At 45.3% G+C, this 25,541-nt stretch overlaps 1 protein-coding gene across 1 annotated transcript in view; it reads right to left on the bottom strand.

Annotated features, from left to right (window-relative positions):
- The window catches only part of LOC139227543 (A disintegrin and metalloproteinase with thrombospondin motifs 19-like), a 768,564-nt gene that overhangs the window by 500,408 nt on the left and 242,615 nt on the right, over positions 1-25,541 (bottom strand). The window contains exon 8 of the mRNA XM_070858408.1: positions 22,484-22,589. Coding sequence (XP_070714509.1) covers positions 22,484-22,589 — 106 coding nt within the window. The remainder of the gene's footprint in view (positions 1-22,483; positions 22,590-25,541) is intronic.

Here is a 25,541-nt window from a genome sequence, read left to right as displayed (position 1 = left end):
GTAGAGTGGATAAGGGAGAACCAGTTGATGTGGTATATTTGGACTTTCAGAAGGCGTTCGACAAGGTCCCACACAAGAGATTGATGTGCAAAGTTAGAGCACATGGGATTGGGGGTAGTGTACTGACATGGATTGAGAACTGGTTGTCAGACAGGAAGCAAAGAGTAGGAGTAAATGGGTACTTTTCAGAATGGCAGGCAGTGACTAGTGGGGTACCGCAAGGTTCTGTGCTGGGGCCCCAGCTGTTTACACTGTACATTAATGATTTAGACGAGGGGATTAAATGTAGTATCTCCAAATTTGCGGATGACACTAAGTTGGGTGGCAGTGTGAGCTGCGAGGAGGATGCTGTGAGGCTGCAGAGCGACTTGGATAGGTTAGGTGAGTGGGCAAATGCATGGCAGATGAAGTATAATGTGGATAAATGTGAGGTTATCCACTTTGGTGGTAAAAACAGAGAGACAGACTATTATCTGAATGGTGACAGATTAGGAAAAGGGGAGGTGCAAAGAGACCTGGGTGTCATGGTACATCAGTCATTGAAGGTTGGCATGCAGGTGCAGCAGGCGGTTAAGAAAGCAAATGGCATGTTGGCCTTCATAGGTAGGGGATTTGAGTACAGGGGCAGGGAGGTGTTGCTACAGTTGTACAGGGCATTGGTGAGGCCACACCTGGAGTATTGTGTACAGTTTTGGTCTCCTAACCTGAGGAAGGACATTCTTGCTATTGAGGGAGTGCAGCGAAGGTTCACCAGACTGATTCCCGGGATGGCGGGACTGACCTATCAAGAAAGACTGGATCAACTGGGCTTGTATTCACTGGAGTTCAGAAGAATGAGAGGGGACCTCATAGAAACATTTAAAATTCTGACGGGTTAGATGCAGGAAGAATGTTCCCAATGTTGGGGAAGTCCAGAACCAGAGGTCACAGTCTAAGGATAAGGGGGAATTCTCTACCACAGAAAGTTGTTGAGGCCAATTCACTAAATATATTCAAAAAGGAGTTAGATGAGGTCCTTACTACTAGGGGGATCAAGGGGTATGGCGAGAAAGCAGGAATGGGGTACTGAAGTTGAATGTTCAGCCATGAACTCATTGAATGGCGGTGCAGGCTAGAAGGGCCGAATGGCCTACTCCTGCACCTATTTTCTATGTTTCTATGTATCCCTTGTTCCCGAGCAGCCAGCCTCGGGTTTCCCGTAGTGGCTAAAACAGTCGAGGCACAGTGCTCTCCTGCAGGATAAAGGCATCATGTGCGCTTCCTCTGCGAAGATGCACTGCATGTGGTCGCACACCAGCTGCACAGAGACTGGTATCTCTGTGTGTCTGAAAACCACTGCATTCTGGAATGGTGCTCGCAAGGCCATGTGCGTGCAGTCAATTGCTCCTTGCAATTCGCTCCGCTTTTCTGGCAAACCCACATGTGCTGCTCATCCTCTTTCTCCCTAGTTCTCTGGAAAATAATGAAGTCCATGCTGCGTGTGTAGAGTGCCTGTGTGACGATGCAGATGGAGAGATGTGCTGTTAATTGTCAGACGCTGCATATGTCCCCTGATGCAGCCTGGAAGGAGGCGGGGACATAGAAGGTGAGTATTAATGTGACCTTCACTGCGACGGACGGTGCAGTCCTGGTGTCACTGTGAGGCTGCAGGTCTGCCTGCGGGAGATGGCATATCTCTAACGACCTCCTTTTGAAAGCGCAGCCTCCTGACTCACTGCTCTTCGGACAGGTCCAGATATGAGCGTTGCCGCCGGTGACGCGTGGGGGGTAAAGCCTCCTGCACCGACGTCTAGGAGCTGTCCTCCTTCGGCCACTGACATGGCCAACAGCCCTCCTCTGTTGACGCCGCCTTGCTAAAGCATGTACAATGACATGCTGGTGGCATCGTCATGAACCCATCAAAGTTTAACAAATTACTTTTTCTAAGGCTGATCTGTTATGTGTATCTACCGCTGCAAACTCAGAGCTCACGCTCTGTGTAAAGGTTGTACTGACTGTAACCTCCGAGGGATATACTTCCTCATCCCTTTAAGTAGCCACTAGTTAATGACTCTGCAAGCCTGTACCGACTGTTTTTCCAGATGTTGTTATTGGTAGGCGCTCAATGAGGCGCACGCACCGAATTTAGCCAACGGGCGGGAGCGTGCGCATGGCACTAAGTTTACATCGTGATCAGAGTGACCGTCAGCAGCTCGTCGCTAATGGTTTGCGCCCCCGGTGAGCCTCCAATGAATTTTCTGTCGGGGCGCTAAAAGCTCCGCGCCCGGTCGCTAAGCTCTAACGCTCGCATTAACGCCCCCTCTGGGCGCTAACTGAGGCTATAGATAACCGAAAATCCAGCCCAAGGTGTAGGTTAACTTGACAAACCTGACATCTTTATTCACTGTACTTTAAATTCTCGTCTTTTCACACCAATTGGTAGAAATTCTTTGCAGTTATTTTTTTTTTATACCTTCATGTCGAATAGGATAAAATATTTTACATGTTTTTTGCACATTTATTTCCATTAATGTTACACAGTAAGTAAAATGCTGTCCAGTATGTTTGGTCCAAACCTACCGTAAAACCTATAGTATTTTTTTCACTGATGCAAATGTTGCATGTTGAACAGCTAAAAAACCCGACCCCATTGATGCTTCTTGAACTTTGCAGATCATAAATTAGGTACCATGAAAGGGTGACTTACATTCTGGGATTTACAGTACCAATTCTATTTAATTCAGGATAGTTACTGGACTTCTGTTCACCTTTCTGTTTTTCTAATATCTGTTCCCCAATGCACCTCAATTGTTTCCCATCATTAAATAGCTGGAGGTTCAATTTTAAAATTATAATAAATAATTGTTTTAATTGTTCTTTATTTCAAGGTTCAAGCAACATTAACTGCGTGGCACTCTTTAAAATAATGTAGAAAATAGGTTTGAATTTTAATGCCTGCAATTTATCTTTTAACTCCTACTTAGGTTCCAAAAACAGAAACACTTTAATCTTAAATTACGCATTGCTGTAAAATTCTTAGCTGGCTGATTCCACTAGGCATTTTATCTTGCCAGAGATCATGGGGTCAGCTCCAGAGAATGCAGTGTCCTTTACTTTTTAATCAGACATAACAGTGCGTGGGCTTACATTATCTTAACTTTGTTTAGGTTGAAAATTAGGCACTCAATCCAATTACATTAAACTATTCTCAATTCACTAGCTTTGGTGATATAATTTTTCCAAGACAGCTTTTTCTTCTCCCTCGGATTAGTTGACCTCAACAATAACCTGAAGCTTCAGATCCAGAAATTTTGTCACAGCTGAATATTGCTGTTATGTACACAAAGGTTGCCAAGACATGACAAATCCCTTTCTAGTTTCTTTGGCAAGCTAACAAATAGACAAGAAGTCATCCAAGCCGCCTGTCTGTTCATTATATCATCCAAACAGATTTAACTAAATAGCTAAATTCTTTTTGGGTTTGTTATGATTAATAATTATACAATGCAACTGGACAATACAAATCATACATTATAATAAAGACAAATTTGTTTCTTGAAACTTCTTCACTCAGAGAGTTGTTAACCTGTGGATTTCTCTACCGCAGAGAGTTGTTGATGCCAGTTCGTTAGATATATTCAAGAGGGAGTTAGATATGGCTCTTACGGCTAAAGGGATCAAGGGGTTTGGAGAGAAAGCAGGAAAGGGGTACTGAGGTGAATGATCAGCCATGATCTTGTTGAATGGTGGTGCAGGCTCGAAGGGCTGAATGGCCTACTCCTGCACCTATTTTCTATGTTTCTATGTAAAGGCAATTCGACCAAGAAACCTAACATTCTGATAGTGTCCAGAATTTGTCATGAACCTGGATTTGTTCTGTGTTTTGCATCAAAGCCTTCAAAAAATGTTTTAAAATGCATGATGCAATTACCTAAACAAGTTCAGATCATATCAAAATACTAACCTAGAATTCTTATAAATGAGTAGACACCTTAATGGTGCTAACTGGATTTGACTACACGAAACAGTAAGATTGGGAAACCCACAAAGATCGTCTTCTGTGTGACGAGCCCATTGTGGATCCTATGTACACGTTCTCTGCATGATATTCATTTTATAACAGATAGTTATAGTATTCATCTCCCTTCCATCTCCTCCACACACATAAACACAAATGTATTTGTATTTTTCAAGATTTCCTGTAATTCAATTTTCTTCAATTAGGAGGACAAAATTCTCTTACAGTGGCTTAATGCCGTTCCATGTTCAGGCAGTAGATACACATTTTCCCAACGACTGCCCATGTTGGTCCTTCCTTTGTTGCATAAAATTTACAGCGCAGAAACAGGTCATTCTGCCCAACTGGTCTGTGCCGATGTCTATGCGCCACAAGAGCCTTCTCCCACCCAAGTTCATCGAAACCTGTTAGAATATCCTGATATTCCTTTCTCCCTCATCTACTGTTCTAGCTTCCCCTTAAATGCATCTATCTATTTGCCTCAACTATTCTATGTGGTACCAAATTCTACATTTTCAAAACTCGCTGGGTAAAGAAGTTTCTCCTGAATTCCTTATTGGATTTATTATTTTCTATCTTATATTAATGACCCCTAGTTTTGGACACCCCCACAAATGGAAACATCTACTAATGCAATGGTTATCCTTATTATTTTTGCAGATACCAGTAAAAAAAAACTCAAGATAAAATATATACTGGTGGAAATTCGGTCACACCTCAGTTGGGGCGGTGTCCCGGGCAGAGTGATATATTTTGTGCTGGCAAATGGTTTGCGTCTGTCGCCGCAAAATTCATTAGCTGGGCACGGAGTTTGGAGCGAGATGCTAAGGGATGCGTTGCACGCCTCTTTTAGGGCACTAAGCCAGCTGAGCAAGGGAAAATCCCAAGCTAGGTTGAGTAGGTTGGGCCTCTACTCATTGGAATTCAGAAGAATGAGAGGTGATCTTATTGAAACGTATAAGATTATGAGGGGGCTTGACAAGGTGGATGCAGAGAGAATGTTTCCACTGATGGGAGAGACTGGAACGAGAGGGCATGATCTTAGAATAAGAGGCTGCCCATTTAAAACTGAGATGAGGAGAAATTTCTTCTTTCAGAGGGTTGTAAATCTGTGGAATTCGCTGCCTCAGAGAGCTGTGGAAGCTGGGACATTGAATAAATTTAAGACAGAAATAGACAGTTTCTTAAACAATAAGGGAATAAGAGGTTATGGGGAGCGGGCAGGGAAGTGGACTTGAGTCCATGATCAGATCAGCCATGATCTTATTGAATGGCGGAGCAGGCTCGAGCGGCCGTATGGCCTACTCCTGTTCCTATTTCTTATGTTTAAATGCCGGCCTCGGAGCGCCATAACAGAGGCCTGGAGGCGGGGGGGGCGGGGAAACCACCAAAAACATTCCCAATGCATAGCTCACGCCACCACAACAGAACTCGCAAAAAAAAATGTAAAAGAACAATCACACTTGTCTCAGGTCGACATCACTTACCTCACTGCGGCCACTACAGCTTGGAATGCCAGCTTTCACAGGCGTTCCAACCAGGGCGTGCTACAGAGTGCAAACGGATGGCAACCAAAAATCGAGCCGGTGTCGCAACCAGGGACGCTGCACACCAGCTCGCCTCTCCCAGGCGGTCCTGCTCCGCCCCCTGTCGATACTGGCACTGAATGCGGGGCGCTGGAAGCTGCTTTCTGCCGCCATTGCCGCCACTATGGGGTGGCAGAAGACCGAATTTGCAGCCCATACTATCATTTTTAAAATCTTCCCAAATCAAAAACAGATGGTGCTGATTAGGAAATAGTTTTGCTGGTTTTGGAGGCCATTTAACTTTTTGCAGGTGTAGGTCTTCGCTAGATGCACAGGGCTCCCTTCCAGAGTGGGTGGGAGCTTCCTTTACAGATGTAAAAGGGGGTGGAGAAGGCACTGCATCATTTTATAGCCTGTGGCTAGACTGGACGCTAAGTCCCCAGCATGCCTGGCAGGAAGGAGGCCTTGGACGGATCTGCAGGCAAGAGAGCCTTTAAAAGGCATATAGATTTTCCAGGCTTGTGCTTCAGGACTTTTAAAAGCCTTTCCACTGATTAACTTTTTTGCATTTTTTTTTACTGCTGGCCCTTATGACCTGTATGCCAATTTTTTTTTTTGGCCACAGCTCCTTTTATTCTCACCAGAAGGTTTGCCAATATGGATTTTCCCAGCTGATGTGTTCAGAGGAAGAGTTACAATGAGCTGCCTGTGACACACCTTCAATGGCACCTGCACTCCAAGAGCTGCAGAGAGAAGTAGTATATCTCACTTTGGTAGATGTTTAGTTGGTGGTGGCTCCTTTGCTGCCGCTTCGACGGGTTATGTTGCCCGCATTGGCAGAATCCCTGTTGACAGGAGCCCACCATGCATCTTTAATGATCCCATACCCAGGAAAATGGAGGGGCAGACAAAAGTACAGTTCTGCTGAAACTTCACCTCTGCCCTTTTGCTAATGAAACACAGTGCCGTATTTGCCATAGAAACATAAGTTGCTATGCATTGGGCTGGTGGTTTCATAACATTATCCATTATAACCATTAGATCTTTTTTCTGATCAGCAGATTGTACTGCTGTTCCATTTAACACAGTCTATCTCATTTCGTTCATCTCATATCAATTATTTTATATTTATCCACATTGAGCCACATCTGATGCCAATTGTTTCAGTTACCTAAAATATTTATCTTCGAAATCTGATTGCCTCGCTACAAATAGTCATACATGGTAATTATTTATTTTTTCCCAAAATAAAAGAGGTAGATAGATTCAAGTAATGGTCAAACCTAAGACTTGAGGCAATTGCATGGTGCCGAGGCAGATGTTTGACTGTTTATGCTACGAGGTCACCTTGTTCTGAGTTTATCTTTTTAACAAGTTGCTGATTGTGTCCACGGTCTCGACTGTTTTGAATTAAACATTAGTCAGGGCAGAATGTTTGAGGTCAGTAGCCAAGTTACACAATAAAAAAATGCTAATATTCTAACAATTAATGACATTGGTTGTTACTGAAGGATACATAAGGTAATATAAATAAAAGTTTATAATCAACAATTTCACCATTAAACCTCTTCACGCAGAAATATAAAAGTGAGATAAGTTATGAAGTAATGCAACAGATTGATTTAAAACTAAGAGAAAACAGGAAATTAGGGGTGCATGCAATAAGGGTGCAGCAGTTATAATGGGTGACTTTAATATGCACATAGATTGGGCTAACCAAACTGGAAGCAATACGGTAGAGGAGGATTTCCTGGAGTGCATAAGGGATGGTATTCTAGACCAATATGTCGAGGAACCAACTAGGGGGGAGGCTATCTTAGACTAGATGTTGTGTAATGAGAGAGGATTAATTAGCAATCTCGTTGTGCGAGGCCCCTTGGGGAAGAGTGACCATAATATGGTGGAATTCTGCATGAGGATGGAGAATGAAACAGTTAATTCAGAGACCATGGTCCAGAACTTAAAGAAGGGTAACTTTGAAGGTATGAGGCGTGAATTGGCTAGGATAGATTGGCGAATGATACTTAAGGGGTTGACTGTGGATGGGCAATGGCAGACATTTAGAGACCGCATGGATGAACTACAACAATTGTACATTCCTGTCTGGCGTAAAAATAAAAAAGGGAAGGTGGCTCAACCGTGGCTATCAAGGGAAATCAGGGATAGTATTAAAGCCAAGGAAGTGGCATACAAATTGGCCAGAAATAGCAGCGAACCCGGAGACTGGGAGAAATTCAGAACTCAGCAGAGGAGGACAAAGGGTTTGATTAGGGCAGGGAAAATGGAGTACGAGAAGAAGCTTGCATAGAAACATAGAAACATAGAAAATAGGTGCAGGAGTAGGCCATTCGGCCCTTCTAGCCTGCACCGCCATTCAATGAGTTCATGGCTGAACATGTAACTTCAGTACCCCATTCCTGCTTTCTCACCATACCCCTTGATCCCCCTAGTAGTAAGGACTTCATCTAACTCCTTTTTGAATATATTTAGTGAATTGGCCTCAACAACTTTCTCTGGTAGAGAATTCCACAGGTTCACCACTCTCTGAGTGAAGAAATTCTTCCTCATCTCGGTCCTAAATGGCTTACCCCTGATCCTTAGACTGTGTTCCCTGGTTCTGGACTTCCCCAACATTGGGAACATTCTTCCTGCATCTAACCTGTCTAACCCCGTCAGAATTTTAAACGTTTCTATGAGGTCCCCTCTCATTCTTCTGAACTCCAGTGAATACAAGCCCAGTTGATCCAGTCCTTCTTGATAGCTCAGCCCCGCCATCCCGGGAATCAGTCTGGTGAACCTTCGCTGCACTCCCTCAATAGCAAGAATGTCCTTCCTCAGGTTAGGAGACCAAAACTGTACACAATACTCCAGGTGTGGCCTCACCAAGGCCCTGTACAACTGTAGCAACACCTCCCTGCCACTGTACTCAAATCCCCTCGCTATGAAGGCCAATATGCCATTTGCTTTCTTAACCGCCTGCTGTACCTGCATGCCAACCTTCAATGACTGAAGTACCATGACACCCAGGTCTCTTTGCACCTCCCCTTTTCCTAATCTGTCACCATTCAGATAATAGTCTGTCTCTCTGTTTTTACCACCAAAGTGGATAACCTCACATTTATCCACATTATACTTCATCTGCCATGCATTTGCCCACTCACCTAACCTATCCAAGTCGCTCTGCAGCCTCATAGCATCCTCCTTGCAGCTCACACTGCCACCCAACTTAGTGTCATTCAGCAAATTTGGAGATACTACATTTAATCCCCTCGTCTAAATCATTAATGTACAGTGTAAACAGCTTGGGCCCCAGCACAGAATCTTGTGGTACCCCACTAGTCACTGCCTGCCATTCTGAAAAGTCCCCATTTACTCCTACTCTTTGCTTCCTGTCTGACAACCAGTTCTCAATCTATGTCAGCACACTAACCCCAATCCCATGTGCTTTAACTTTGCACATTAATCTCTTGTGTGGGACCTTGTCGAAAGCCTTCTGAAAGTCCAAATATACCACGTCAACTGGTTCACCCTTGTCCACTCTTCTGGAAACATCCTCAAAAAATTCCAGAAGATTTGTCAAGCATGATTTCCCTTTCACAAATCCATGCTGACTTGGACCTATCATATCACCTCTTTTCAAATGCACTGCTATGACATCCTTAATAATTGATTCCATCATTTTACCCACTACCGATGTCAGGCTGATCGGTCCATAATTCCCTGTTATCTCTCTCCCTCCTTTTTAAAAAAATGGGTTTACATTGGCTACCCTCCACTCCATAGGAACTGATCCAGAGTCAATGGAATGTTGGAAAATGACTGTCAATGCATCCACTATTTCCAAGGCCACCTCCTTCAGTACTCTGGGATGCAGTCCATCAGGCCCTGGGGATTTATCGGCCTTCAATCCCATCAATTTCCCCAACACAATTTCCCGACTAATAAGGATTTCCCTCAGTTCCTCCTCCTTACTAGACCCTCCGACCCCTTATATATCCGGAAGGTTGTTTATGTCCTCCTTAGTGAATACCGAACCAAAGTACTTGTTCAATTGGTCCGCCATTTCTTTGTTCCCCGTTATGACTTCCCCGGATTCTGACTGCAGGGGACCTATGTTTGTCTTTACTAACCTTTTTCTCTTTACATATCTATAGAAACTTTTGCAATCCGTCTTAATGTTCCCTGCAAGCTTCTTCTCGTACTCCATTTTCCCTGCCCTAATCAAACCCTTTGTCCTCCTCTGCTGAGTTCTAAATTTCTCCCAGTCCCCGGGTTCGCTGCTATTTCTGGCCAATTTGTATGCCACTTCCTTGGCTTTAATACTATCCCTGATTTCCCTTGATAGCCATGGTTGAGCCACCTTCCTTTTTTATTTTTTATTTGCAGGGAACATTCAGACGGATTGCAAAAGTTTCCATCGCTATGTAAAGAGAAAAAGGTTAGTAAAGACAAACGTCGGTCCCCTGCAGTCAGAATCAGGGGAAGTCATAACGGGGAACAAAGAAATGGCGGACCAATTGAACAAGTACTTTGGTTCGGTATTCACTAAGGAGGACACAAACAACCTTCCGGATATAAGAGGGGTCAGAGGGTCTAATAAGGAGGAGGAACTGAGGGAAATCCTTATTAGTCGGGAAATTGTGTTGGGGAAATTGATGGGATTGAAGGCCGATAAATCCCAAGGCCTGATGGACTGCATCCCAGAGTACTTAAGGAGGTGGCCTTGGAAATAGCGGATGCATTGACAGTCATTTTCCAACATTCCATTGACTCTGGATCAGTTCCTATCGAGTGGAGGGTAGCCAATGTAACCCCACTTTTTAAAAAAGGAGGGAGAGAGAAAACAGGGAATTATAGACCGGTCAGGCTGACATCGGTAGTGGGTAAGATGATGGAATCAATTATTAAAGATGTCATAGCAGTGCATTTGGAAAGAGGTGACATGATAGGTCCAAGTCAGCATGGATTTGTGAAAGGGAAATCATGCTTGACAAACCTTCTCGAATTTTTTGAGGATGTTTCCAGTAGAGTGGACAAGGGAGAACCAGTTGATGTGGTATATTTGGACTTTCAGAAGGCTTTCGACAAGGTCCCACACAAGAGATTAATGTGCAAAGTTAAAGCACATGGGATTGGGGGTAGTGTGCTGACATGGATTGAGAACTGGTTGTCAGACAGGAAGCAAAGAGTAGGAGTAAATGAGTACTTTTCAGAATGGCAGGTGGTGACTAGTGGGGTACCGCAAGGTTCTATGCTGGGGCCCCAGCTGTTTACACTGTACATTAATGATTTAGACGAGGGGATTAAATGTAGTATCTCCAAATTTGCTGAATGACACTAAGTTGGGTGGCAGTGTGAGCTGCGAGGAGGATGCTATGAGGCTGCAGAGCGACTTGGATAGGTTAGGTGAGTGGGCAAATGCATGGCAGATGAAGTATAATGTGGATAAATGTGAGGTTATCCACTTTGGTGGTAAAAACAAAGAGACAGGCTATTATCTGAATGGTGACAGATTAGGAAAAGGGGAGGTGCAACGAGACCTGGGTGTCATGGTACATCAGTCATTGAAGGTTGGCATGCAGGTGCAGCAGGCGGTTAAGAAAGCAAATGGCATGTTGGCCTTCACAGCAAGGGGATTTGAGTACAGGGGCAGGGAGGTGTGGCTACAGTTGTACAGGGCCTTGGTGAGGCCACACCTGGAGTATTGTGTATAGTTTTGGTCTCCTAACCTGAGGAAGGACATTCTTGCTATTGAGGGAGTGCAGCGAAGGTTCACCAGACTGATTCCCGGGATGGTGGGACTGACCTATCAAGAAAGACTGGATCAACTGGGCTTGTATTCACTGGAGTTCAGAAGAATGAGAGGGGACCTCATATAAACGTTTAGAATTCTGATGGGTTTAGACAGGTTAGATGCAGGAAGAATGTTCCCAATGTTGGGGAAGTCCAGAACCAGAGGTCACAGTCTAAGGATAAGGGGTAAGCCATTTAGGACCGAGATGCGGAGGAACTTCTTCACCCAGAGAGTGGTGAACCTGTGGAATTCTCTACCACAGAAAGTTGTTGAGGCCAATTCACTAAATATATTCAAAAAGGAGTTAGATGTAGTCCTTACTACTAGGGGAATCAAGGGGTATGGCGAGAAAGCAGGAATGGGGTACTGAAGTTGCATGTTCAGCCATGAACACATTGAATGGCGGTGCAGGCTAGAAGGGCCGAATGGCCTACTCCTGCACCTATGTTTCTATGTAAAAGACTAGGGGGTGGAAATTTGGTTGTCTAGTGCCACAGTTAGTGGCCTGAAGGGGCGATACTGCGAGCGTAATACTTACCGACCGGGCAGGAGCTTGTAGTGCCCCGCCAGAAAATTTAGTTGAGGTTTACCGGAGGCGCAAAAAACTAGCGCCTGGCTGCTGACTATCCACCGATCATGATGTCAGTCCTGACTGGCAATGACCACGCTTGCATCCCACTCGCTAAATGAGGTGCGGCCGCCTCATTTAGCGACCGCCAATAATCACGTTTGAAAAAACAGTCGGTATAGCATTCCACAGTTGTTAACTGGTGGCTACTTAAAGTGATGAGGAAGCGCATCCCTCGGAGGTCATAGTCAGTGCAACGTTTATAGAGAGCACGGTGCACGAGCCTCGGAGTTTGCAGTGGCAGACAGACATAACAGTACAGCTTGAAAAAAAGTAATTTTGAAAACTTCAATGTGTGCATTACTATGCTGCCAGCGTCACATTCTACATGCTCCAGCAAGGCATTGTGCAGAGAGAAGAGCTGTTGGCCATGTTGGCAGGCAAAGGAGGAGAGCCCCTAGATGTCGTGAAAGGAGGCCTTACCCCCCACGGCTTTACCGGCGGCAACGCTCATACCTGGACGTGGGGGTGGAAATTTGGTACCGCCCATTTTCAGGCATCAATTCAGGTGGAGCGGTAATTTTAGCGCCTTGAAAAAGTTTGCGCCTCCCGCCGAGAAATTTGCTGGAATCGGACCAAGCGCTGAAGGGGGCACTAAATTAGCCATTACACACTTGACCTGGTGGGTGCTAACGAAAATGTTGCGCTAAGTCTGATTCACATCCTGGGAATAGCCGTGTCTTAAAGTCGCAGCAAGGTAAGTATGTGCATGCGCAGCTTCACCTCCTCACTCACCTGAGAGCGGGAAAATGGACGAGCAGGGAGGAAGGCAGAGAGCACACCGTTTCTCGACCACGGCCTTGCTTGAGGCTGTGGAGAGGCACAACAAAGTGCTACATCCTGGAGGGGTACGAAGGCCAGCGCCAAGGGTCTTCATGAGGCTGAGGAAGGGCGTGACCCAGCACATCTCTGCCCGCGACATGGTGGCCAGGACAACGACACAATGTTGCAAAAAATTCAATGACCTCACTAGAAGCATTAGGGTGAGTACCCTTAACATTAACCTTGCAATGTGTTCATGTGAACCTCACCGTCTTACACAATGTAAAGGCTTTACACTGCCCACCCCTTCTCTATGTATACCAGGCCATACTCCTGATTGCTGGAGACATCCTAAAAGCTCTCTACCGCCTCACCAGACGTGCCCCACCCATCTAAGCGTCTCTCACCTTCTAGCTCCGTACTCAGCCTGAGGACACCTACCAACACCTTTTAACTCTTCATATGCGATCACAGGCCTTCAACCCCATACTGACTCGTAGCTCTTTGTCCCCAAATTCCATCTTTGACACATCCACTGTGCGCTGCCACGCAGGCTGAGATGCAGAGATTCACATCTTCTGACATTAGTAGCGAGTCATTTACTGCAGAAATATGTGGCACACGAGTAGCTACAGACCGACTGACATCTTCTTGTTTTGGTCATTGCAGGCCAAACTGGCCGCAACAGGCAAGAGCAGCAGCAGATGGGAGGAGGGGAGCCAGACCTCCAAGATCTCATCAATGTCTGCCCTCATGGGTACACCAGTTGGGGTACTGGCGGCCGGCAAGGCAAAGCCCCCACTTTTTGTGAATGAGATGGCCATTTTCTGTAAGACCCCCTCACCCTTGAGCTCACATGCCTTACAACATGTACCTGCGAAATAACAATGCACCCGTCTTCTTGCCTTCCTGGGCCCTCTCCAACTGCTACCCACACTTGTTTTGCTTTGTGCTTAGAGGTAATGAGCCAGATGAGCTGCAGCCTGCCCGTCAGCCATCGTCGTCACACGAAGGGGAAGATGAGGAGGACGTGGAAACAAGTATTGCCACGGAGCAAGATCTGTCGTCAACACCAGCGAGTGAGGAGACTAGCTCTGTGGAGAAGCCCATATTTCTGGGGTTCCCAGAGCCATATGTTCCTGGCTCCAGTGGCCTGTAGCAACACACAGCGCGAGGGGGCCAGCTCTCCAAGGGGTAAGTCGGCCCTGGAGTCCTGCTCAGAGACAGGCAGATGAGGACCTGGATTTGGAGGCTTTGTCCAGGGAGTCCATGCAAATGCACCGTGAGCTTATGGGTGCACTGGGGAGGGTGCTGCAGAGCGTGGATGCACTTGCTGTGAGTGGGCGGAGGCTGCCTTCTCACTGAGCCCATCCTTGCCTGGCTAAACCGGGAAGTGGGTTCAACGAGCGACAGTGGGGTCTTAGAGGTGATAGCGTGTGCCATGGTTGATGTGGCAGCAGCCACGACATCACAGGCCAAAGCCACGCAAGCTCGTTGTGATATCATGCAGTCACTGGTTGTTGGCATGCACTCTCAGACTGCAGCATTTCAAGCACAGGCTGCATTTATGCAGTCTCCGAGTGATGCCATTCAAGCAGTGTCTACGATCATGCTTTCTAACATCCCCACAGTCCAATGGGGAACAGACGGTGCCGCAGCAGGGGGCACAGATTGTTCCTGATGCTCTGGCTCCGTCCCGGAGGAGTGGCAGTGGGCCGCTGGAAATTGAAGGTGCTGTCCTTCCTCACAATGACAGCTTTCCAGCTGCTCTGCAACCACCATGGCCTGCAACCCAGACATACGACATTGTTGCCGGCCATCTTGAGGCATGCAGTCAGCAGGCAGGCCTTCCAGGCACACAGCTGGTCCAGGGTGTCACCATCGACAATCTGTCCTGTCTCCCTTAGACACAGAGCAGCCGTCAAGCGGCCTTGCTATAGGCACTGAGGCCACACTGAGGAGGAGCAGTAGGCATGGGAGGGGGGGTGAGGCAGAGGGATGGGTAATGCCAGCTCAAGACACGCTAATGAAATTGTACATATGTTCTGAATGATAATGATGTGTTTGTAGTCCTTTAAAGGGTGGTAGCTGCAGTGTTTATTATTTGCGGCTGTGGGTTTTTTGGGGTTGTTTGAAGGATGTTAATGAATAAAATGTTACTTTGACCGTGTCCTTCAGCCTCTGCTGTATGATTGTGGACCTGTGACAGAGATGTGGCATTATCGTGGAACAATGCGCGGTCATTATTAGCTGCATCCCTCAGCTCCATCCGCTTGAGCAAACTGATGCCTTATGAGCTATTGCCGAATAGCACTGGCGCCACTAACATTGGCAGGCTGCCTCCTCCGTGGCTGTTGCTGGTCTTCGTTGTCTTGCTGGACATTCGAGACATAGCCAGGCTCCTGTTCCTCTTCCTCCTCCACTTCCTCCTGCTCCTCCGGTGGGCCTGTGATCCCCACTAGCAAGGCCTGGGCCCTCATGATAGCCACATTACACCACAATGAATAGTGAGAGTAATATTGAAGGCTGCCACCAGAGCGGTCCAGGCATCAGAATCGCTGCTTCAGCAGCCCTATTATCTGCTCTGTTGCGGGTGGAGGCATGGCTCTCATTGTAGCGTTCCTCTGGTTCTGTGGTGGTGGGTCATTGCCCAGGTATCCAGGCCATATCCCTTGTCGCCGAGCAGCCCACCTCGGCCTTCCCGTAGTGGCTGAAACAGTCGTGGCACAATGCTCTCCCGCAGGATAATCGCATTGTGTGCGCTTCCAGGATAGCGAGCATTGACTGCGAGGATGCGGTGCATGTGGTCGCACACCAGCTGCACATTTATGGAGTGGTATGCGTTTCTGTTTCTGAAGATCTCTGCATTCTCGAATGATGTTCACAAGGCCACGTGCGTGCAATCAATTGCTCCTTGCATCCTCGGGAAGAACCCTAGGAGCTATCCTGGCAAACCCACATGTACTCATTCTGTTTCTCCCTGGTCATCAGGAAGTTAATGAAGTCCATTCTGCGTGTGTCGAGAGCCTGTGTGAATCGCGGATGCAGGGATGTGCTGCGAATTGTGAGACACTACATGTGTCCCCTGATGCAGCCTGGAAGGAGCTGGAGGGCATAGAAGATGAGTGCCACCGTGATCGTCACTACGAAGGGCAGCGCAGTCCTGGTGCCAACGTGAGGCTGCAGGTCTTCCTGCAGGAGATGGCATATCTCTGTTACAACCTCCTTTCGGAAGTGCAGCTTTCTGACACACTGCTCCTCGGACAGATCCAGGTATGAGCGTTGCCGCCGGTAAAGCCGTGGGGGGTAAGGCCTCCTTCCACGACATCTAGGGACTCTGCTCCTTTGGCCGCCAACATGGCCAACAGCTCTTCTCTCTGCACAATGCCTTGCTGGAGCATGTAGAATGTGACGCTGGCAGCATAGTAATGCACACATTGAAGTTTTCAAAATTACTTTTTTTTAAGCTGTACTGTTATGTCTGTCTGCCGCTGCAAACTCGGAGGCTCGTGCACCATGCTCTCTATAAACGTTGCACTGACTATGACCTCCGAGGAATGCGCTTCCTCATCCCTTTAAGTAGCCACCAGTTAACAACTGTGGAATGCTATACCGACTGTTTTTTCAAACGTGATTATTGGCGGTCGCTAAATGAGGCGCAAGCGTGAGGTGCAAGCGTGGTCATTGCCAGTCAGGACTGACATCATGATCGGTGGATAGTCAGCAGCCAGGCGCTAGTTTTTTGCGCCTCTGGTAAACCTCAACTAAATCTTCTGGTGGGGCACTACAAGCTGCGTGCCCGGTCGGTAAGTATTACGCTCGCAGTATCGCCCCTTCAGGCCACTAACTGAGGCACTAGACAACCAAATTTACACCCCCTAGTCTTTTCTCTTAGTTTAAATCAATCTGTTGCATTACTTCATAACTTATCTCACTTTTATATTTCTGCGTGAAGAGGTTTAATGGTGAAATTGTTGATTATAAACTTTTATTTATATTACCTTATGTATCCTTCAGTAACAACCAATGTCATTAATTGTTAGAATATTTGCATTTTTTTATTGTGTAACTTGGCTACTGACCTCAAATGTCTGCCCTGACTAATGTTTAATTCAAAACAGTCGAGACCGTGGACACAATCAGCAACTTGTTAAAAAGATAAACTCAGAACAAGGTGACCCAGTTGCATAAACAGTCAAACATCTGCCTCAGCACCATGCAATTGCCTCAAGTCTTAGGTTTGACCATTACTTGAATCTATCTACCTCTTTTATTTTGGGAAAAAATAAATAATTACTATGTATGGCTATTATCGGCTGATCAAAAGGAGACATTAGCAAAATTGAAGCCCATGGGATTAACGGGACAGTGGCAGTGTGGATACAAAATTGGCTAAGGAACAGAAAGCAAATTAGTGGTGAACAATTGTTTTTCAGACTGGAGGGAAGTATACAGTGGTCCTCCACAGAGGCCGGTATTAGGACCACTCTTCTTTTTGATATATATTAATGACCTGGACTTGAGTATACAGGGCATAATTTCAAAGTTTGCAGATGATAGTAAACTCGGAAATGTAGTAAACAATGAGGAGGATAGTAACAAACCTCAGGAGGGCTTAGACAGACTGGTGAAATGGGCAGGCACATGACAGATAAAATGTAATGCATAAAAGTGTGAAGTGATACATTTTGGTAGGAATAAGGAAAAGAGGCAATATAAACAAAATTATACAACTTTAAAGGGGGTGCAGGAACAGAGAGACCTGGGGGTGTATATACACAAATCTTTGAAGGTGGCAGAACAAGTTGAGAAGGCTGTTAAAAAAGCACATGGAACCCTTGGTTTTATTAGTAGAGGCAAAGGGCCGGATTTCCGGCAGGTTTGCGACTGGGTTTTCGCCGCGATTTGACCCTCTGCAGTGAAAACCCGGTCGGCGGGATCCTTGGGGATCTCTTTGCGGTGGCGCTTCCAAGTACCGCCAGGGAGAGGTGCGCCGACATGCAATGACGCAGATTGCTTTTGCGTCGTACTTTTGGCGCTCTCCCAACTCATACGCTGCGCCCAGAATACTGACAGGTCAAACCTGTCGGTACAGCCCAGCCAGCAGCAGTAAGTATGCAAACCTGCAAAAACGGTATGTTAAGTTTTTATTTTAAAATTATTTTTCAGTGATTTAGTAGCTAAGGGTTTTGTGAATATTTTGTGAATGTTTTTTGGAATTTTATTTTTTATTTTTCTCCCCCGTCCCAAGGCCTCTCTCGCAGCGCTCCCGGTCCCGGACTAAAGTTGCCGAAACTCGTGGTTTGCGCCGCAAATCATCATGCAACGCCTCCTTTACTAATGTAAAGGCCAAAAGTTCAGCCTAAAAACGGTAGTGCTGCGAAAACAGTAATTTTGGTGTTAAACTACCTTATTCGCCAAAACGCCAAAACCCAAAAATCTAGCCAATCGAGTACAAAAGCAAGGAAGTTATTCTAAACCTTTATAAAACACTGGTTAAGTCCCAGCTGGAGTATTGTGTTCAATTGTGGGCACTACATTTTAGGAAGGATGTCAAGGCCTTAGAGAGTGTGCAGAAGAGATATAAAAGAAAGACTTGGGAAACAAAAAGGAGGCAAAAGCAAAAGACAGAAAGGAGATGAGGAAAAGTGGAGGGCAGAGAAACCCAAGGCAAAGAACAAAAAGGGCCACTGTACAGCAAAATTCTAAAAGGACAAAGGGCGTTAAAAGAACAAGCCTGAAGGCTTTGTGTCTTAATGCAAGGAGTATCCGCAATAAAGTGGATGAATTAACTGTGCAAATAGATGTTAACAAATATGATGTGATTGGGATTACGGAGACGTGGCTCCAGGATGATCAGGGCTGGGAACTCAACATCCAGGGGTATTCAACATTCAGGAAAGATAGAATAAAAGGAAAAGGAGGTGGGGTAGCATTGATGGTTAAGGAGCAAATTAAGGCAATAGTTCGGAAGGACATTAGCTTGGATGATGTGGAATCTATATGGGTAGAGCTGCAGAATACCAAAGGACAAAAAACGTTAGTGGGAGTTGTGTACAGACCTCCAAACAGTAGTAGTGATGTTGGCGAGGGCATCAAACATGAAATTAGGGGTGCGTGCAATAAAGGTGCAGCAGTTATAATGGGTGACTTTAATATGCACATAGATTGGGTTAACCAAACTGGAAGCAATACGGTAGAGGAGGATTTCCTGGAGTGCATAAGGGATGGTTTTTTAGACCAATATGTCGAGGAACCAACTAGGGGGAAGGCCATCTTAGACTGGGTGTTGTGTAATGAGAGAGGATTAATTAGCAATCTCGTTGTGCGAGGCCCCTTGGGGAAGAGTGACCATAATATGGTGGAATTCTGCATTAGGATGGAGAATGAAACAGTTAATTCAGAGACCATGGTCCAGAACTTAAAGAAGGGTAACTTTGAAGGTATGAGGCGTGAATTGGCTAGGATAGTTTGGCGAATGATACTGAAGGGGTTGACTGTGGATGGGCAATGGCAGACATTTAGAGACCGCATGGATGAACTACAACAATTGTACATTCCTGTCTGTCGTAAAAATAAAAAAGGGAAGGTGGCTCAACCGTGGCTATCAAGGGAAATCAGGGATAGCATTAAAGCCAAGGAAGTGGCATACAAATTGGCCAGAAATAGCAGAGAACCCGGGGACTGGGAGAAATTTAGAACTCAGCAGAGGAGGACAAAGGGTTTGATTAGGGCAGGGAAAATGGAGTACGAGAAGAAACTTGCAGGGAACATTAAGACGGATTGCAAAAGTTTCTATAGATATGTAAAGAGAAAAAGGTTAGTAAAGACAAACATAGGTCCCCTGCAGTCAGAATCAGGGGAAGTCATAACGGGGAACAAAGAAATGGCGGACCAATTGAACAAGTACTGCCCGGAGGGGCAGTATTCACTGAGGAGGACACAAACAACCTTCCGGATATAAAAGGGGTCGGAGGGTCTAGTAAGGAGGAGGAACTGAGGGAAATCCTTATTAGTCGGGAAATTGTGTTGGGGAAATTGATGGGATTGAAGGCCGATAAATCCCCAGGGCCTGATGGACTGCATCCCAGAGTACTTAAGGAGGTGGCCTTGGAAATAGTGGATGCATTGACAGTCATTTTCCAACATTCCATTGACTCTGGATCAGTTCCTATGGAGTGGAGGGTAGCCAATGTAATCCCACTTTTTAAAAAAGGAGGGAGAGAGAAAACAGGGAATTACAGACCGGTCAGCCTGACATCGGTAGTGGGTAAAATGATGGAATCAATTATTAAGGATGTCATAGCAGTGCATTTGGAAAGAGGTAATATGATAGGTCCAAGTCAGCATGGATTTGTGAAAAGGAAATCATGCTTGACAAATCTTCTGGAATTTTTTGAGGATGTTTCCAGTAGAGTGGACAAGGGAGAACCAGTTGATGTGGTATATTTGGACTTTCAGAAGGCTTTCGACAAGGTCCCACACAAGAGATTAATGTGCAAAGTTAAAGCACATGGGATTGGGGGTAGTGTGCTGACATAGATTGAGAACTGGTTGTCAGACAGGAAGCAAAGAGTAGGAGTAAATGGGGACTTTTCAGAATGGCAGGCAGTGACTAGTGGGGTACCGCAAGGTTCTGTGCTGGGGTCCCAGCTGTTTACACTGTACATTAATGATTTAGACGAGGGGATTAAATGTAATATCTCCAAATTTGCGGATGACACTAAGTTGGGTGGCAGTGTGAGCTGCAAGGAGGATTCTATGAGGCTGCAGAGCGACTTGGATAGGTTAGGTGAGTGGGCAAATGCATGGCAGATGAAGTATAATGTGGATAAATGTGAGGTTATCCACTTTGGTGGTAAAAACAGAGAGACAGACTATTATCTGAATGGTGACAGATTAGGAAAAGGGGAGGTGCAAAGAGACCTGGGTGTCATGGTACATCAGTCATTGAAGGTTGGCATGCAGGTACAGCAGGCGGTTAAGAAAGCAAATGGCATGTTGGCCTTCATAGCGAGGGGATTTGAGTACAAGGGCAGGGAGGTGTTGCTACAATTGTACAGGGCCTTGGTGAGGCCACACCTGGAGTATTGTGTACAGTTTTGGTCTCCTAACCTGAGGAAGGACATTCTTGCTATTGAGGGAGTGCAGCGAAGGTTCACCAGACTGATTCCCAGGATGGCGGGACTGACCTATCAAGAAAGACTGGATCAACTGGGCTTGTATTCACTGGAGTTCAGAAGAATGAGAGGGGACCTCATAGAAACGTTTAAAATTCTGACGGGGTTAGACAGGTTAGATGCAGGAAGAATGTTCCCAATGTTGGGGAAGTCCAGAACCAGGGGACACAGTCTAAGGATAAGGGGGAAGCCATTTAGGACCGAGATGAGGAGGAATTTCTTCACCCAGAGAGTGGTGAACCTGTGGAATTCTCTACCACAGAAAGTTGTTGAGGCCAATTCACTAAATATATTCAAAAAGGAGTTAGATGAAGTCCTTACTACTAGGGGAATCAAGGGGTATGGTGAGAAAGCAGGAATGGGGTACTGAAGTTGCATGTTCAGCCATGAACTCATTGAATGGCGGTGCAGGCTAGAAGGGCCGAATGGCCTACTCCTGCACCTATTTTCTATGTTTCTATGTCTATATTGCGCCTTTCACGACCACCGGATGTCTCAAAGCCCTTTACAGCCAATTAAGTACTTTTGGAATGTAGTCACTGTTGCAATGTAGGAATACGAGAATGGTACCAGGGATGAGGGACTTCAGTTATGTGGAGGGACTGGAGAAGCCGGGGTTGTTTTTCTTATAGCAGAAAATGTTAAGAGAAGATTGAATAGAGATGTTCAAACTCATGAACCAGAGGCACATAAGGAAACATTTTTATTTTTACACAGCAAGTTGCTGTGATTTGGAATGCACTGCCTGAAAGTACGTTGGAAGCAGATTCAATAGTAACTTTCAAAAGAGAATTGGATAAATGCTTGAAGGAGAAAAATTTACAGGGCTATTGAAAAAAAGTGAGCGAGTGGGACTAGTTGCCTAGCTCTCCCAAAGAACTGGCATTGGCACGTTGGGCCGAATGGTCTCCTTCTATGCTCTATCATTCAATGATTCTATGACTAAAGCGTGAACTGGGCACAGGCAACAATCCCTGTGCCGGAATGAGTAGGCCTGAGGTGCTCCTGTTATTGGGCCTCGGGCCTCAGTTACTGGCGAAGAGGATTCCAATTTCGGTCCACTGTCTCCAGCAGGTGTCAGTGTCAGAGACCACTGGCAGGTTCGCTATAAGAGCCATCGTTTTTTCTACAGTAAACACTGATGAGCAACAGAGACTGATCAATCCGCAGGTAGGGAATTAACGTGCCAACTTATTTGATTCTATACAAATCTGTCATGCCAGGATGGTGCTAATGAGTCCTAGTTTGTAGCGCACCTTAGCTTTATTATTTTTCCTGAGATATTGAGACATTAATAAAACACTCTCTGCTGTATTAAAAGTCCAAGTGCGGTCTCAAAAGATATGCATTTCATAGGAATAAAAAACTTAATTTTAAAGAAATTGGGGTGAATTTGAACTGTTCCCACTGGGCGGATATCAGGTGGCAATGGGCCAGCTACTTATTTTATACCCTGCCTCATTTTCTTTTCCATTCAAGTTAATGTAAAGGCAAATTGGTCAGGGTGTAAAACGGGCAGCCGACCCACTGTCACCCGCTTGATGCCCGATGAGAACAGTTAAAATCAACCGATGGTTATTATTGATTCTTACTTACTTGTGACCCATCTCATGAGCAATTGTAAAGGCTAGATTCAGTCCATTGTCCTCGGCAAGAACACACTTCCTTTTTTCACTGCACATTCCACTAAGATATGCTATACCTGCCAAAAGAAAATACATATAAAGACAAAATAAAAAATAACAATATAGTAACTCATACTGGTGAATACAAGAATCAGTAGTAAAGAAGTTACATCTTTTTAATGGTAAAAAATAATAGTTACAGGTACATTTGACTGAAAATGCTTGAAGCTATCATTAAGGAAGAAATAGCGGGACATCTAGATAGGAATAGTGCAATCAAGCAGACACAGCATGGATTCATGAAGGGGAAATGTTTAACTAATTTACTGGAATTCTTTGAGGATATAACGAGCATGGTGGATAGAGGTATACCGATGGATGTGGTGTATTTAGATTTCCAAAAGGCATTCGATAAGGTGCCACACAAAAGGTTACTGCAGAAGATAAAGGTACGCAGAGTCAGAGGAAGTGTATTAGCATGGATCGAGAATTGGCTGGCTAACAGAAAGCAGAGAGTCAGGATAAATGGGTCCTTTTCAGGTTGGAAATCGGTGGTTAGTGGTGTGCCACAGGGATCGGTGCTGGGACCATAACTGTTTACAATATACATAGATGACCTGGAAGAGGGGACAGAGTGTAGTGTAACAAAATTTGCAGATGACACAAAGATTAGTGGGAAAGCGGGTTGTGTAGAGGACACAGAGAGGCTGCAAAGAGATTTAGATAGGTTAAGCGAATGGGCTAAGGTTTGGCAAATGGAATACAATGTCGGAAAATGTGCGGTCATCCACCTTGGAAAAAAAAACAGTAAAAGGGAATATTATTTGAATGGGGAGAAATTACAACATGCTGCGGTGCAGAGGGACCCTGGGGGTCCTTGTGCATGAATCCCAAAAAGTTAGTTTGCAGGTGCAGCAGGTAATCAGGAAGGTGAATGGAATGTTGGCCTTCATTGCGAGAGGGATGGAGTACAAAAGCAGGGAGGTCCTGCTGCAACTGTATAGGGTATTAGTGAGGCCGCACCTGGAGTACTGCATGCAGTTTTGGTCACCTTACTTAAGGAAGGATATACTAGCTTTGGAGGGGGTACAGAGACGATTCACTGGGCTGATTCCGGAGATGAGAGGGTTACCTTATGATGATAGATTGAGTAGACTGGGTCTTTACTCGTTGGAGTTCAGAAGGTTGAGGGGTGATCTTATAGAAACATTTAAAATAATGAAAGGGATAGACAAGATAGAGGCAGAGAGGTTGTTTCCACTGGTCGGGGAGACTAGAACTAGGGGGCACAGCCTCAAAATATGGGAGAGACAATTTAAAACCGAGTTGAGAAGGAATTTCTTCTCCCAGAGGGTTGTGAATCTGTGGAATTCTCTGCCCAAGGAAGCAGTTGAGGCTAGCTCATTGAATGTATTCAAATCACAGATAGATAGATTTTTAACCAATAAGGGAATTAAGGGTTACGGGGAGCGGGCGGATAAGTGGAGCTGAGTCCACGGCCAGATCAGCCATGATCTTGTTGAATGACGGAGCAGGCTCGAGGGGCTAGATGGCCTACTCCTGTTCCTAATTCTTATGTTCTTATGTAAGGGATTTTATGTCAATGTTGTGCTCTGAGCCATAAAAGTTGGGACATGTTTCAAAATACAAAAGAGACACAAAGTAACAAAAATGTGAGTCTGATTAGAGGGCTAATGTGCAACCCTAGAGAACGTTAAGGTTTTATGTTATTAATATTAAAAAAAATATTTCATGCAAAGTATCACAAAATACAGTAAATAATAAATAAACAGCAGATTTCCAGCAGTTGCAATTCTTGCTTTTTTGGCATTTCAATAAACAAATTTCAAAAGTTGTTTGAAGTGATTTGTATTCAAATATTAAAACATGTTCTTTAAGTTTTGAGTTACATAGGAGTATCTTTTCAAAGTTCATGCCCAACTCTACCAAGATTCCATCACTACTATAAAACAAAAGCAAAATACTGCGGATGCTGCAAATCTAAATTAAAAACAGAAAATGCTGCAAACACCCAGCAGGTCAGGCAGCAGCTGTGGAGAGAGAAGCAGAGTTAATGTTTCAGGTTGATGACCTTTCATCAGAACCTTTTTATCACGACTAGTTTAATGTAGTTTTACAAAAATCATAGCGGGTATAAAACAATATAGGGTCAACATTCCCGAAGCCCCGCTCCACTGCTGGAAGTGAATTGGGCTGGACTTCTGCCTGGCCATTTGCCTTTGGCCTGATTCTGTCCTAACTCGATATTAGGGTTGCCCCCCTGCACCAGTAACAAAGCTATTGGGGCATTCTGTTCCACAGAGTCAGTGGGATTCCAGAGCAGCACCTTGCCACTCCATCATGAGACTGAGGTGGCATAAATCATAAAACATAGAAATATGACATTCAAGTTGCTCCCTTCCTGGTCTACGACTATCCTAAGATGTGACCCCCAGGGATCTGTACTGTGGCCTCAGCTTTTCATGATATTTACAAATGACTTTGATAAAGGAATAGAGAGCTGTATATCCAAAATAATAACAGAAATTGCTGGAATTACTCAGCAGGTCAGGGAGCATCTGTGGAGAGAGAAAAAGAGAGTTAACATTTCAAGTTGATGACCTTCCATCAGAACTGGAAAATGTTAGAGATGTAACAGGTCTTCAGCAAGTACAGAGGCAGAGAAAGGGGAAGGGGAGTGGAGGGAAGGGCAAAAAGGAAGGTCTGTGATAGGGTGGAAGGCAGGAGAGATAAAGGGACCGAATTGCCCTCTGCCCGTTGGGGCGAATAATTTAAATTAAGTGATGATTCTCTGCCCGAATCATTGGGATGGAGAAGCAATCGAAATTGCCTTCTTTTTCAAAAAAAAATCGTCGGACGGTGTCTGGGGTGGCTATGCGGCAGAAGTGCGTCGGGAGCGGGGCAGAAGGTGGGCGGTGTCATCAGCGCCATGCTGAGCATGTTAGCGCGATGCTGATGTCATGCCGTATCGCGTTGACGCGTAGCAATGTCCTTCCCCTTCAATTAAA

Source organism: Pristiophorus japonicus, chromosome 1, assembly GCF_044704955.1.
Source record: "Pristiophorus japonicus isolate sPriJap1 chromosome 1, sPriJap1.hap1, whole genome shotgun sequence".
In the NCBI taxonomy this organism is placed as follows: domain Eukaryota; kingdom Metazoa; phylum Chordata; class Chondrichthyes; family Pristiophoridae; genus Pristiophorus; species Pristiophorus japonicus.
The sequence above is the reverse complement of the archived record's forward strand: the minus strand, read 5'-3'. Positions and strand labels throughout refer to the sequence as shown.